This window comes from Lonchura striata, chromosome 9 (genome assembly GCF_046129695.1).
Source record: "Lonchura striata isolate bLonStr1 chromosome 9, bLonStr1.mat, whole genome shotgun sequence".
Lineage (NCBI taxonomy): Eukaryota > Metazoa > Chordata > Aves > Passeriformes > Estrildidae > Lonchura > Lonchura striata.
This window is the reverse complement of record NC_134611.1, coordinates 3,649,162-3,664,724: the sequence shown is the minus strand read 5'-3', so window position 1 is coordinate 3,664,724 and position 15,563 is coordinate 3,649,162. Positions and strand designations below refer to the sequence as shown.

At 40.6% G+C, this 15,563-nt stretch overlaps 1 protein-coding gene across 2 annotated transcripts in view; it reads left to right on the top strand.

Annotated features, from left to right (window-relative positions):
* RABGAP1L (RAB GTPase activating protein 1 like) overlaps positions 1-15,563 on the top strand; it is a 230,863-nt gene that overhangs the window by 154,676 nt on the left and 60,624 nt on the right. The window contains exon 1 of one of the 2 annotated variants that reach the window (XM_021546019.3): positions 9,909-10,553. The exons of the other annotated variant lie outside the window; for it this stretch is intronic. Coding sequence (XP_021401694.1) covers positions 10,386-10,553 — 168 coding nt within the window. The 5' untranslated portion in view covers positions 9,909-10,385. Of the gene's footprint in view, positions 1-9,908; positions 10,554-15,563 lie in introns of those variants that run through there. 2 annotated transcript variants of the gene reach the window in all.

Sequence of the window (15,563 nt, the reverse complement as noted above, 5' to 3'; positions counted from 1 at the left end):
ATAATCTGTGTTTTACACAGCTGATGTGGAAAATGGAGTTGTGGCTCTCTACTTGAGTGCATGTATTTAATGAAGACTCCTGTAAACAGGAAATTGGTTTAATATATCTTTGCAGGCAAGTGCTCTTACACAAATCATTTGTAAAAAGGAGGGAGGGAAATGTGTGCTATTTTCTTCCTGTTTTATGTTTTATTTGCAACTGTGGGGGCTTATTAATAGTCCATTTTTCAGGGCCAGTATGAATAATGGGAAATCTGGTAGGTTATGGCATGCTAGTGAGGAAGGGAGAGGAAGAACCCAGCCCACACCCAGCAGGTTTGCTGCTGCCATGGTAGGAACAGGTTCTGAGAAGAGGCAGAGGTACCAACTTAGGGATCTTAAAGCTAAAGAAGAAAAGGAAGAGTACTTTTACAGAGCTGGAGGTGGCTGACAGGGTTTTCAGGGAAGGAGAACTGAGCTCAATTTAATTATGCAGGATGGCTGTGGGGCCACCTGCTTTACTTTTCCTGCTGCTGTGAGAGGGAAGGGTTGAACCAAGCTTAGCAGCAGAACAAGTGTTTAGAAACTATAACTTTGGAAAGAATTCATGGGTGTAATACAGCAAATAAGGAATTTGTTTCCTGTTGAATAATTAGCCCAGTTTCTTTTAACTACAAGTGTTCAGGCTTTTCATTTTATATATATACCCATAACATGCTGCTTCTCCAGTTGAACGTTTCTATTTGGATATTCCAGAGGAAAATTCAATAATGTAGTTTGTCACTCTTAATTTTAAACTATTTTCTAAGTTTAAGAGTTAGGTTTAATTCTGCTTGTGGCATTTTCAGTTCTTCTTGCATGTGTATGCTTTAGCTGCCTGTTCTAGCAGGAATAGACACTAAATAAATGGTAAAGGAGGTTTTATCCTGAGAAAGTATTTCTACAGTGCAGCCAAAGAAAGAAAATTGAGGTAAGAAAGCAAAGATTCTAAGTCAGAAGCACTCACCTAAGAGCACAGTTGCACAGTGGCATGGAGATGGAGCTGGTGCTTACATACAACTGAATTAGCATTCTAATTTGCTTTCAGCAAGAATTGCTCTTCTGTTAGGGAAGAAAATAGTTAAGAACTGAAGTAAGTTTTTTTCCTATTCAAATGTGTTCATCATCTCTCCTAGTCATTAGGAGAAAACTGGTTTAGTGTGCTGCTCTTTTCAAGTAATAGGACCTGAATATGCTGCAGAAAAACTACTTTTAAAACTGTTTCAAAGCTCTTGTCTGTCTCTGATTCCAGAGCGAATGAAAACAATTCCCAAGGATTTGTTCTTTGTTAAAAAAGAGCAATTATTCTCTCATCCACAACCTCGTGGATTATTTTAAATTTGGATAAGGGAATCCTTCATCAGTGGAATACTGGAGCCTTTCTTGTGTAAATGCCATTTTCCTTGCTTCTAGTGAAGTGTGTGCACCCAAACCCCTCACTAAACAGCAATGGAAGAGAAGCTTTTCTCTGGAACTCTCCTGCACTCAGGGCTGTGTCTGAATTCCAGCTGCTGGTGCTCACAGGGAATGCTCCTAGTTTGGAAATGACAGTGCTACTTCTGTGACCAATTGCCTGAGACATCTTGATGCAGTCATCCTCAGAAAATAAACATTTGAGACATGCAGGAATCCTTCCTCTTCCCTTCTCCCACACCCTGAGTATGCTTGCAGCAATGAACAGCTAGAGGATTAAAGCTCTTTAGCTGTGAAAGCCATAGCTTGGGCATTAATCTGATTTCTTATCAAAGGAAAACATGGAGTTCTGCTCTGTGGCATCCGAATGTTGTGCTCCACAGCCTGCTCAGGGTCCCCAGCTGGTGGCACTGTCTCACACTGGGAGTCATTGACTTGCATCATGTAGGGACTGCATCTGAACTACCCTTCAGGATCCTGAGCTGCTGGAAATCCTAACTCCTCACCTCTCGTTTTCTGAGCAGTGGAAAATGCAGTGAAGCACTGGCACGTGAAGAGAATCCCAATGTGGAAAAAGACAGCATAAAAATCTGTGGTTTAAAACACCCCAAAAACCAGCATTGATATTTTCATTTGAAAAATCCCAATTAAGATGATTACTGAGAATGACAGAGGAACATATACCCTTCCAGTGGCAGCACACTTCCTAATCCCATGTGTCATCAGTTAGTTTGTTTCTTTGCTGGAAATTAAAAGCATTATATCCTCACATATGATAAAAAAAGGAAATAAATAGTAAGCTTTCTTTCCTATTTTAGTAGGATTTTCTATTTCATAGAATCATAGAATGTCCTGAGCTGGAAGGGACCCCCAAGAACCATCAAAGTCCAGCCCCTGTCCCTGCCCAGACCCCCCAGCAACCCCACCCTGTGCATCCCTGGGAGATTTATCCAAACCCTCCTGGAGCTCTGGCAGCCTTGGGGCCGTGCCCATTCCCTGGGGAGCCTGGGCAGTGCCAGCACCTCTGGGGAAGAGCCTTTCCCTGAGCTCCATCCTAAACCTTCCCTGGCCCAGCAGCAGCTGTTCCTTTGAGGTCTGCCCCTGGTCACCCGAGGGATTTCACTGATTAATTCTTAAATCTTGTTTATGGTCTTAGAACTTGGCAAAATTAGCTAAAGGCAAACTTTATATTGGCATTAGCAGACTGAGGCAAGAATTAAAATACATGATGTGTAGAATTCAGGCTCTAGATTCACTACTGTTGTGGCTGCTAATTCCTGAAAAGGCAGGGAAGAGCACATGGTCACTGGAAATGTAAGAATGAACCAGAGGCTTTAAAAATAGGTGCATGTCCAAACTTTTCATTTTTAGAGTTCATCTCCTCACAGAGTGTGTGATCCACAGCAATTAAACTCAACATTTGGCTTACTGAGTTTTAATCTGTATGACTGTTAAAAAATGTGTCGCTTAATGGTAGAGGAAAGCCATAGTTATGATCAGGAAGGTTTATAATACTGAAAAGAAAACAGGTAGAAAAGAGTGAGAAATGTTTTTGTTACTGCTTGTGCTTTCCAGTACTTTGTTATCTTACAGATTTTTACTCTGGCCCCTATAATACCTTAAACCCAGTACTTTCCAACATCATTCCTTGAATTCAGGTCAAGGTGAGCAGCATTTCTAATGGGCTCGTGAGTTCTGACACTCCTCCTCTCTGCATGTGATCAGGAATGATATCTGAGTATTGCACAAACAGGAGAGTTGTGTTTCTTGGTTATTTCTGCTGGCACCTTTTAGTCTCAAAGGCCTTTGTGTCAGTCAGTGTCCCAGACATCAGGGAGCACTATCCCAGTTACAATGGCATAGATGGCAGATACAGATTCTAAAAGAAAATGTGTCCAAATTATCTTGGATAAGGAGGGTTATTTATTACCTTTATTTCATTCTGTATCTGGACTAAAAGTACCTTCTGGGCTGAAGAACTGCTTCTCTGCTCTATTGTGCCATTATGTGACACAGCATCTATTTCAGAACCTGCACCAGCAGCTTTCAGAATTGCTGCTGGAAGGCCATTTCTCTTAATCCTGACTGGATTTATTAATGATCATTTTACCCTCAGCTACTCTTACATCAGCATTGTTCTTCAACTTAAACAGTTCCCTTCCAGCACCACTCCCACTTGCTTTTATCACCTTGACGTGTTTTAGATACCATTCACATTGTTTATTAAATAACCCAATATTCTCAGTGTTGTTGAACTCCAGTGCATCTTAACCATTCTCTTCTGCATCACCTCCAGAGGTGAGTGAATCTTTACAGAGGTCACATCATGTTGACTGTATCATGTTGTATTTTCTTATTTCTAAGGAATCTATTTGCTCTGATAACTCTGAGGACTGTCTTGTGCTTTTATGTTTGTGTGAAATATTATTCCTAACCAGAGGGTTTCACAAATACTTTGTCCCCACCTTAGAAGGGAATTTGTGCAAGAGCACAAATTTTGAATAAAACTGTGCTGCACTTCTGTGTACATTTACATTTACATTCTTAAGGTACACATAATCAATGGTAGGTTTTCTTTATTTACTTTGTCTTCCTTGGGCAGACATCTGACCTAACCCCTCTCAGATTTTACCCAGATCAGTTCTCTCCTGAATTACCACTTGCACCAGAACCTTCAAATCACATCAGCAATTTTGTTCTGTATTAAAGGCACAGTTCAAAAACTTCTGCTTGTGAGAAGTGGAGGTAGTCAGAGCAGTCATCTGTCTTTGAGCACCTTAGGGCCTGCTGATCATGGGAAAGTTCCATCATTCCCTCAGGGATGTGTGGCTGATGGAAAATGAAATGACCACTGTGACATCCCTTGGGATTGTGCCTCACTTTATCATCTGCTCCTGAAATTATCACTTGCCACAATCTAGCCTGGGGCATTAACGTTTCAAAAGTAGTGTTGTCTTTTAAGGAAATGAAGAGGGGAAAACACAAGGGGTTCAAAGTCCTCACAACAAGTAAGAAAATCAATTTTATCCCTTATATGATAGCAAGCAATATAAGAAGAAGCTTAAGTTGAGTAACCAACTTCTTCCATATCTTACAGAAATTTTGTATAATCTTACTGGCTAAACCTCTGAAGGCAGTGAAGACTGCACAGATGCTTGTTTTAGGTAAAACCTGCATATTGCCAATGCAGATAATTTAAAAATGTCAATTGCCTTTGAGTCAGGAATGAAATTGTGGCAATTACTGCAATCTTTTGAGAGGTATCAGATGAAAAGTGCACTAATACTGTAGGTAATGTGACTCAGGCCTTGTGTTGAAGAGTTAATGTGGTTGTGTGATTCTTGCTCTGTTCTTTCTTTGCATTTGCAATGGCTCAAGGAGCCTGAACCGATTTTTAAGTCAGCGTTGCTTTAGTTGACAAGGTGACAAGCAGGAATCCTTTCCAGCCAGAACAGGGTTTGATTCTAGGTGAGCTGCTTTTGTCCACTGTATAATTGCGTTACATTTTCAAAAGGCTTTCTCAAGAAAAAATCAGAAATGTCCACATTAGAATCTAAGGCAAAATAGATGTCCTTTATTTTTATAACCCCTTTTTTATATCTTCTTGTAACTAATCCCAGGGTAATAGCTGACACCTTAGGAAGTGAAGAGGATCCTGACTCTTTGGAGCTAGAGATCAGAACCATCTGTTCTCCTTTAAGGACTTCTGCATTGAGCACAAGAAATTCAACCTTTAAGAGGCTCTCAGATTACAGGTTTTATATTTCTAGTTTCTAAACTGAAGATTTCCTTAAATTTTAAGTTTTTCTGGGCTGAATAATTCTTCCCACAGATCTACTCCCTGGATGACTTGTTGGAGATGATCTCTTTAGAAGGGGAAATCTGTGCCTGAAAAGCTCCAGAATCATTCAACTTTCAGACCACTGATTTTCCAGCCTTAATATAACAAATTTTCTATTTTCAGAAGTTCACGTTTATTTGTGTGTTGAAAATTCATCCTGTGCTGATTAGTTCCTCTCTCTGCCCATTTGATCTCCTCCTCACACCTAAAATCAGTTCTATGCCTATTAGTTGAATGTTCACCCTAAGTTTGGAATTTTGAGGGTGGAGACATACTCCCCTTTCAAAAAGAAGACTGATAGCAGAGAAAATAACATGAAATTTTTTGAATTTATTTAGCAGCAGTGAACCCTGATTTAGATATTAACAACTCCTATTATATCATGTGTTCGTAATTTCTAGATGTTGGAAAGAGAAGATGGTATTTTCAGGGTTACATACAGTTCTAATTGGAACCATTCTTTTTATTTTCAATATTTTAATAATTATTAAATATTTAGTAAAATAAATATAATAATTATTTTATTATAATTATGTTTAATACAACTTAAATATAGTGTGTCTATCTCATGTACCTAGCAAATCTTATCATTCTTTGGGAAAATATTTTCTCCAAGTATGTAATTGAAGTGAATGAAAACATAAAAATTGTTATTCCACACCAGACTTATACTGGCTTGTCTACCCCAGTGTCTCATTGCCAGCAGCAGATATGTGGGAAAGACTTCTAAGAACAGGACAACAAAACTCTTTTCTTTTGCCTCTGGCAATTTATGTCTTGAAAACTCTTGAGGAAATGTGGACTTTCATGTTTTATAATTCTGCATGGATTGTTATTTCATGGCTTTTTTTTGTTGGCTTTTTGAACACATGTAAATTAGTAACCCCAGAGATTTTCTCAATTTAATTATTATTTTGTTTGTTTTGGACCTTGTGACTTTTATGTGAGGTTCCTGTGTCAGGCAGGCATTTTGGACATTTGGTATCTCTTCACTTCCTCCACAGCACTCAAGACTTTATAAGTCTACATATCCCTCATCACTTTCTGTTTTCCAGGCTTAAAAATCACAGTCTGTTCTTATCTCCTCCTTTGGAGGCTTCTGATTCTCTCTAAATATTTCTCCATCTCTGTTATCCCTTTTTTGAAACGGGAGGATCAGCATGGTGAATGATATCAGAGGAGAATCCCACATGAAGTTACACTGAAGAATAATGGTGTTCTCTGGTTAGAGCTCTGCTCTTTCCCTGGTAGTTCCCACCATTTGATGCATTTTGTTGATCTCCACTGTGCACTGATCTGATATTTTCATAACACGCTCTACAGTGAGTCCCAAGATCCATTTCTGAGTAGCTCACAGGCTATCATTTATGTGGAAAATTGATGCTGTTCTCCATATGCATCAATTTAGATTTATCTGCATTTACTTTCCTTGGCTGTTCTACTGCCCAGTCACTCAGTCTTTTATGGCCTTTCTGCAGTTCTTTATTGTAACCCGTCTTTAAATCCCTGAATAATAGAGGAGCACCTGCAGACACTGTCATCTCCTCCTTCACCCTCTTCCCGAGCTGTTTAAGAACCAACCAGCATGGATCAGTGCTGGAACCTGCTGTGGAGATCAGCTGGTTCAATGTGTTCTCTCTGTATATAATAATCAAGATGTAGCCTTTGCTAAATCCACATTACACAGCTGTAATTAGCCCCAAAGAACAGAAAGGACAACGTAATTTCTGCTAAGAGGTAGAGTTCTTACTGTGGCCATGATGTCATTCATGTGCATTTTGAGAGCTGTTCTGGTGCTGAATGTCTTATCTTTTACAGGAGTAGACTTCAAATATAACTTTTTCTTTTTTCTTCCTATCTTAGTCTATTTGGCTTTTCAAAGTCAGTCATCTTTGCCACTAAAATAAAGAGATTTAATATTTTAACAGAGATTTGTAAAGGACTGTCCATCAAGATCCTTGGTACCTTGGTACAGAATATAGATATTTCAAGTAATATTCTGTATGGTTTTGTTTACTATAAGAATATTTTGGCATTAATTTCTTCTGAGTTCAGTGGGCCTTAGCTGTGTAAGTCTGAGCTGTTCTGAACTGCATCAGATCTTTGTGGGTGAGCAGGCATTTCATGGCTAGGAAGGCCAGAAACAGAATCTACCTGCACTCGAAGACCAGATAATCCATGAGATGGAAGTCAAAGCATGAGTAATGTGTGTTCATCCTCAGGCATCTTAGTTACTGCCTTAGTTATTGCCTTTTGGGTCATTTTTAGGCTTTAAATTCACTTCAGCCAGGCCCTTCTGAAGAATTTGGGACAGTAATCCAATAGCATACATGAAGGAGAAATCACAATTCCTGTTCAGACATGCATAAAAATAAGATATGTCTTCAGTGAGGATATGGAAATAAATAAGAATGGTAGGAAGTATGAAAATCTGAATGATGGTTCACTGTTACACTGTGTGAAAGGAATTGCTGAAAAATGTGGAACAATGGATTTCAGCTGATAAAATTAAGGAGGTTTTTTGGTCAAGTTGGAAGTTTTTATATTTGAAGCCTCTTTAAAAATACCGACTTGATGTAAAAAATATAATGATGGTAGTAGACTACATCTCTAGGGAAAGTAATCCTACAGGTAATTTTCCTCATACCTAACAATTTGCACTTCATTTATAACCTGAATTAATCTGGTTCACACCTCTAACTATGGGATCCCATTACAAATTTTTAGACTTCCAGGCTTTAATCACCAGTTAATTCCATTTTTTATAGGCCCAGACCTTAACCAAAATGAACTAAACCTGAATTTCTGTGAGGATCAGGGCTATTAGCTGATTAACACAATAAAGAATTAAAGGCTTTTGGCACTGCTGGTACTCTGAATTCCCCATCCTATTGACTGTTTAGCCCTTGGATCACTGGTGACTGTGCCTGGTCAGCTCTGTAACTTCCTTCCTAGCACCCACACTTACAGAGCTCTTGCTTCTTCCTTTTGAATGCTTTAAGCAAGGTTTTCATTCACTCAGAGCAGTAGAACCTGATGTTTCTAGAATTTCACGCTTACCAGCATGTTTAAAATAGAATTCAGACCTAGGCAAAGCTGCCTCCTTTCCTTTAAACCCTTTCCTTACAAACGTGCAGTCTGCTGTGTAACCTGTGGTGGGTTGGGCACCTGTGTGCAGAGTCCCAGGCTGAAAAATAAACCTGAATCTCTGGAACGGTGTGCAGATGGAGCCTGGAAGGAATGGAGAGTTCCCATCCTGCCCACAGCCTTAAGCTGGAATGAAATGTGTGTTGGTTGTGGCTCCTTTGTCCTGAAGAGAATCATGGCTTCCGTGCACAAGGCCCTCAGTGAACGCCTTCATCTCAGCCTGGCAGAATTGCAGTGGCCTTTGCAGATTTTCACCTGCAGAACACTGGTTTGCAACCTGGGGGATTTAAATCAGCTTGCAGAGCACCATCTGTGCTAACAGCCTGTTCACTGCTGCACATCTGCAGGGGCTTCAGCTGAGTCAATCCTGGAGCATCATCCTTGAGGCATCTTCTGGTGCCTTTGGCCTCTGACTTCTGCTTTAATGCTTTTCCCGACTCCTTCTTGTGTCACCTCACGCCAGCAACTTCAAATATCACTCCCTATCACCCTATATATAAAAATACAGATTCGTAGTATAAATATACCTCAGTTCAATTTTCACTGGATGATTTCCATATTTTAGCTACTCATTAACATGCTTATTATTTTAAATCAGTGACCCCATCCTACAGATTTACTTTCTATTAGTATTTGGAGTAAGTATGGTTTTTTTTGATATGTTAGGAATTTTTTTGTAGTTTAAATATACGGTTACAGAAGTGTTTGCCATCGATGCGGTTTAGAGCGTCTCACAATATTTGAAATTACGACCTCTATGTTTGAAATGTGGAGTATTTCTGTCTGTTGCAGTTGGAGATGGGTGTTGTTCTGTTACACACCCCATGTTACGATGAGGCTAATCACAAACGAAGGAGCATAAAGAGATGTTGTGTGGAGGCAGAGCTGTGAGAGGGAGCAGCAGCCGCTGGGCTGCCTTAGCAGATGGAGAGGCAGGTGGCCGCGTCCTGCACAGGGACGCGGCTCCAGGTGCGACATCCCTGCATCCTGCTCGCCAGCACTTTTCTAGAATCCATCCAAACGCATGTGCTGACATCACTCCCTCTCTGCCCATCGCCTCCGGCTTTGGAAACACCTCCCGAGAGCACAGCGCTGGCAAAATGGTGTTTTCAATGAGTGTCACCCAGCACGACTGTGCGGACGGGCTGTGCCTTCCCCGGCAGCCTGGCCCCTCTCCGGTGGCCACTGGCGAGGGAAGGTGCCCTGCCCCACCTACACCGTGTGTGTGTTTCATCATTCCCAAGCACACTGCCCGTACAAATCGTTCCATCGGCTGGCAGGCCGATCCCTCCCCGCCACGGAGCGTAAATGTGCTGCAAGCCGGGACTGAGCAGCCAAAGGCGGCAGAGACGCGATGGGGGCTGGCAGGGTGAGCCCGGCCGCCCCTGCTCACCATTGGTTTCTTATTACGGCATTCTCCCCCTGAGAGGCTCCCGGTGCCCAGGCACCCCCTCCTCCTCCTCTTTCCCCTCCTCCTGCTCCCAGCCCCCTTTCCCACCCCTTCGTGTCTGCCGCCGCTGTGGGAGCGGGGATGGCAATGAGCTCATCCTTTTCTCCGTGCAGCCTGCCCGGTGCCCGGGCTCTGCCGCCCTCGGTGCCGCCGCTCCCGGCTCCCGCAGCCCCGCACGGGCGCTGAGCCCCCGCCGTGCCCCTGCTCTGCTCCCAGCCCTGTGCTCCTGCGCTGCCATTTTCCTGCTTTGTACGTGCATTCCTAGATCCATGGTTTCTCCGGGTTGTTTTTCGCATCTCCTTCGGACTCTGAATGAGCCAGCACGGTGGATCGTATTTTTCCTTGATTCTTAGCAAAGATGCTTTTCTCCTCCTGAGAGGCTAAAGGGGCGTTGCTGGAGCAGCCATCCAAACCCATTCCACAGACTGGAGGCTGGCTCTCCTAATCTTGCACTTTTGGAAATTGCCGTTCATAAAGCCTGTTCTTCTCACTCTGGATTCTTACTACTTACTGCTCATGGAAGAAGGGGTCCCTTGCAAAAGCCCGGCTCCCAAGCTCACCCCACCTGCCAAGAAGTCCCAGGACATGCACGACGAGAGGAGCAAGCTGGTGAATGAATACGCGTGTCGGGTGCTGGAACTTCTGGGCATGGGGCATCGCCTCTTTGTGCCTCGGCTGCTTGCGGTGAGATCACCTTTTCATGACACGAATTCGTGGGGAATTTGCCATTCTCCCTCCCAGCCCTGCTTCTGCCCCCAGGAGGGATGAGGGGGCTCTTGTTTTTTCCTCTCAGCTCCTCATTATCCATCTCCTAAGCTCTGAGTCCTTCTTTCTGCTGTTAGCTCAGCAAGGCTGGACACCAGTCCTGCTAATGGGGACCAGTGCCACTCCTTAACTAGCTTGGAGGATCACCAGCCAGGGCTGAATCATAAAAAAACATCTTTCCTAAATCCCTGAGTGCTTTTGTTCTCAGTCCTGTAATGATTCCAGATAAGCAGTGTGCACAGTCACCTTCTAGGTACTGACGCAAAGTGCATTAATGGTCAGCATTTCAGATTTTATACTTTTCACATCATAGGTTGGCTTTAAAGACTCATCATTCAAAAATCAGGCTGTGTTGATGCATTTTGGCTTTCAGCTATTTCTGTGTTTGGTTTTGGAAAGGCAATTGACAGTATGTAAAAAAGTTGAAAATGACTGTGTAGAATGATCTGGGAAATAAATTGTTAAGGGTGTTTTCATCCATCATGGCAAATGCTGTCTGTGTGGGGGGTACCTGCACTTGGTGTGCCATGTTATGGCACAGAGAACACGCTTTTATCATTCTTCTGCTGTACAAAGCAGCCCCAAACCCATAAAAGAGTGGCAAATCTGGGAGTCAGTGCCTAGCCCTGGCTGTGTGCTCAGGGTGTTGTAACCACGCCTGGCTGCAGCTCTGTCTATGGCCTGGCACACCAGAATGGCATTTCTGTGTGATCCATGGGAACACACTCCTTTCCTGATCCCCCTCATTTCCTATGCTGCCTTTCCTTTATTTCCACACCCATATTGTGGTTATACAGAGTGACCTGTCCATTTTTTTCATCCTACTGAACCCATCTTGGTGCTCCTGAGGATTCATAGGAATCCATGTGCTCTGTGCGTTACAACCTGTTCAGTGGTACAAATAGCGTGGGTGGTTGGAACACTGTGTCCCTGCTCTGGGAGATACCAAACAAAAATCAAAAATTCACATTGCAACAGTGCAGCTGGATTTGGGGGTTCACAGTCACTTGTAGAATTGAGTCTAGTCCCTGATGATGTGTGGTTTGAGCTGTTGGGTGTGTTGCCATTATTCCAGTTACCTCCCAGTGTACCAAAACACTCATCCTGCTGATGGTTTTTCCTGGGCAAGGACTGCCAAATCACCCAGAATTGTGCTGTGATGAGCTCTAAGGAAAGCAGAGACAAAACCACCGAGCTCTTTTTCATTTGACTTAACCAGGCTTTGTATCTGGCCCACAGAGAACACCAGGGAATTTCACATTCCTTATCTTCCAGGCAGTTTGGGTTTGCTGAGTGGCACAATATTGTTTACTAAAAGGAAAGAAAGAGTGTGAAAAAGGTAAAATAATACAAATAGTGTTTTGTGTAATGAGAGAGACTTGACTTGCAGAGTCAGTGTGATTCCCTGTCAGGTTTTATTAGTTAAATATGCCTCTCCTGACATACAGGCCTTTTGACACACACCCTTCTCAGAAAGGAAAGACTGTGTTCTGATAATACATTAAAAATGAGAAATCTCTGAGGACCAAGAATTTGTACTTTAATCAGAACTGAAGATCCTTCAAAACATCAGTGTTTCATAAAATTAAGCAGTTTTTATTTTTTAATGTGCATAGCTTCTCTCTCTGCTGTGGTTTTGGGGATAAATGGCTGTGATGGGGTAGAGTCTGTGTCATTGCAGTGTTACGTGATAAATACAATTTATAACTTTTATGCTAATCTTAGAAAAATTCTGATCACCTCCTACCTGAGCACTCATCTGGGCAGGTAGAACAATCAGTTCTGGGGGGTTTGCTCCTTTTGGGAAGCCAGGGGATTTTCTTACCCACCTGCAGCAGTTCTTTATGTGGCAGAATGAACTTTGCCACGTGAGTTTGGAGCTACATGGAAAGGCAGGGCTGAAAAGGGATATCACTGAGTGTGCACAAGATCAGTGCTGTGATTGTGGATCCCAACTCTCCACTCACACACCTTGTGGTATTTTTTTTTTTTTTTCCATTATTTTTGTACCAGTGTGTTACAGAGAGCATGGATTTTATTTAGGAAAAGAAGTGTTTGATTATATAGTATAAAAAAAAGCTCATGTCAAAGGGCAGCACAGACCATGTCCTGCAGCACTGCACTCTTGGTCAGCAGTACCTTGGTTTTACTTTTTTTTCTTTTTATTTTTTACATTTTTACCTTTTTTTTTTTTTTTTTTTTTTTTTACATTGTGTATCTTCTTTAATAAGTGAAAACCAAAATGTTTTTAAGAAGGTAAAGCCTATGTGTTTTAGGCATTAAATAGCAAAAGATACTTCCATTTACATATAAATATATATATAAACCATATATATATATATATATAAATATGAAAGTATATTTTGTTTTCATATACATAATATAACTATTATTATAATTATATATATCATACACTAATATTATCATATCATTATATTTATGTATATAAGCACTGTAGGTATATAACTGTAGATACATATATTTATGTATCTACATTTATATACATAAATATATAAATTTCATATTTATGTATAAATATATAAATAACTATATATTTATGAATATATATTTATAAATACATATTATAAATAAATACACATTCATATATAAACAAAAGTCATAAATATTCATAAATATTTCATATTTATGTATATAAATACTGAAAAAATTGGAGGATATTTACAAGTATTTTGAGTGTCCCAGAAGCAAATTACTAGTAAAGTATGACCAAGCTCTTTTCAGTCTTCAACTTCTTGGCCTCATTTCTGACACATGTTCAATAAAGTGTAAAACAGGTGGTTTGTGCTCTCTGACATTCTACAGAAATCTAAATATATACCTAAAATTCTATGGAAATAAGTAATTGTTATCTGTTTTTATGAAGGAGAAATAACTAAATTAAGGATGTGCAGTGTGGTTCATCCAAAATTTCTTCTGTTATGTTAGTTTCCAGGGAATATGAGTTTTGATAGAGTCAGTAATAAATTAAGCTGCAGGATTCATAATTGAAAACAGAGAAATTAAATTAAAAATCCAAAGCTTTTCCCTTCATTTTAATCACCTTTTCCTAAATACTTTGGGGAAAGTAATATTATTTACTGAAAAAAAAAAAAAAAGAATTAACATTATTTAAGTCTCTCAAATTCTGTTCTTGCCTTTTGAACAGAACATTTGCTGTTTTTCCAAACTTTATCTTTAGATTTTAAAGCTTTGCTAATACTTTTGGGAAAGGGCTTTTCCTAATTTTCAAATCATTCATTTAAGATAATTTTACAATTATATTGAAATACTTAAGGGATGTGAGAAGAACATTTGAGAACATATTTAGTCAAAACCTAGAAGGCAAACTGAGCCTTTTGGGGGGCATAGTTCTGACTGAATCTCCTTATTTGCTTAGGTTTGAAAATAGGTTTTAATCAAAACTATGTTTATTTAAAAATAACATCTATAATAATAAAAAAATTCCCTGAAGTTCCCAAATGCACAAAAATGCAATGCACCTGCCAAATTTTAATGATTAGCTCATTAAACCTACAGATGGTTTAGTAAGGGAAATCAGCTGTTGCTGAGTTTCAGGAGTTGAGCGACTTCAACCAAGGATTTACAAATTTCTGTCTCTCAAACAGCTGCCAGAAGTTTCCAGAGAAATATTTATAATTTATTGATTAATGTCACAATATGTCAAGAAATGTGAATCCTGGGATGCCAAAATTTCTATTTTTTGCTTTTTTTCTTGTGATTTTACTAGTGAAACTAGTATTTTGATGACCAGATGATTTAAAGTAAATGAAAATATTTTCAGTGAAGTATAAGGAGCTGATCTGCCTGGGCTCTATAACTCATTTAACTCATTGGTGGTTTCCAGTTTTCATAACTATAATCTTAGTCCTGCAAACTCTGTTAGGTAAGTTGTTATTTCCATGCTCTTACGGTATTTTCTGTGACTACAGATTTTTCAGCATGGAGGACTCAAAGTTGTCAATAGTTGCCATTTAATAAATGTCATTTGTTGGGACTGTTAAAAATAGTTCTATGACAATGATTCAAGCTGAGGCCTTGGAAAAATAGATCTGATTTGAAATGTTTTATATAGAATTGCTGTAAAGGAAGGGAAGAGGAGGAGGGGATTGGATGTGCAGGAGTATCCCAAGAAGGCAAACTGTCAATATAATTGGGAAATCTGTTTGAATTGAGTGGTGATGGCAGATAGCAATATGGCTGAGAACAAAGGAAGAGAGGTCCATTTCTGTGAGCTGGGTATCAAATAGAATTTTTTTGCAATATCCATTAGATTGGACATTTGGACATTAGTAAAAACTTCTTCACTGAAGGGGTGCTCAGGTATTGTAACAGGCTGCCTGGGGGAGTGATGGGGTCACCATCCTGAAAGAATTCAAATGATGTACAAATGTGGCACTTAGGACCGTGGTTTAGCAGTGGACTCAGCAGTTCTGGGTAAGTGGTTGGGCTCAGTGATCTTAGAGGACTTTTCCAATGATTCTATGATCCCATGAAACTTTTACTGCTTTTCCACCTCCATTACCCACTGAACTTCCCTGGAAGCCCTGGGGTTCCAGCACGGGTTTGGCAGCGGTGCTGGGCTCAACCAGCTGCTCCCACCACACTCAGCACCTTCCAACAACACACTGGGGGTGTGAAACAGTGCTCTGGCTTTAAGTGTGGCAGGAGCATTCACAACTCAGGAAGTCTCATCCAGGAGAACTGTGATGTTGGCCATGGTGGATCTAATTCATCCCGTACCAACTGCCCCAGCTTTCTGTCAGCACGTCAGCCTCGTTGGATTGAGCCTCAGCCAAGTTGTGCAGCTGCCAAATGATTGTGGACAGGATCAGATGGGAGAGTTTGTAAAGATGAACATTTCATGATTGTGGACAGGATCAGATGGGAGAGTTTGTAAAGATGAACATT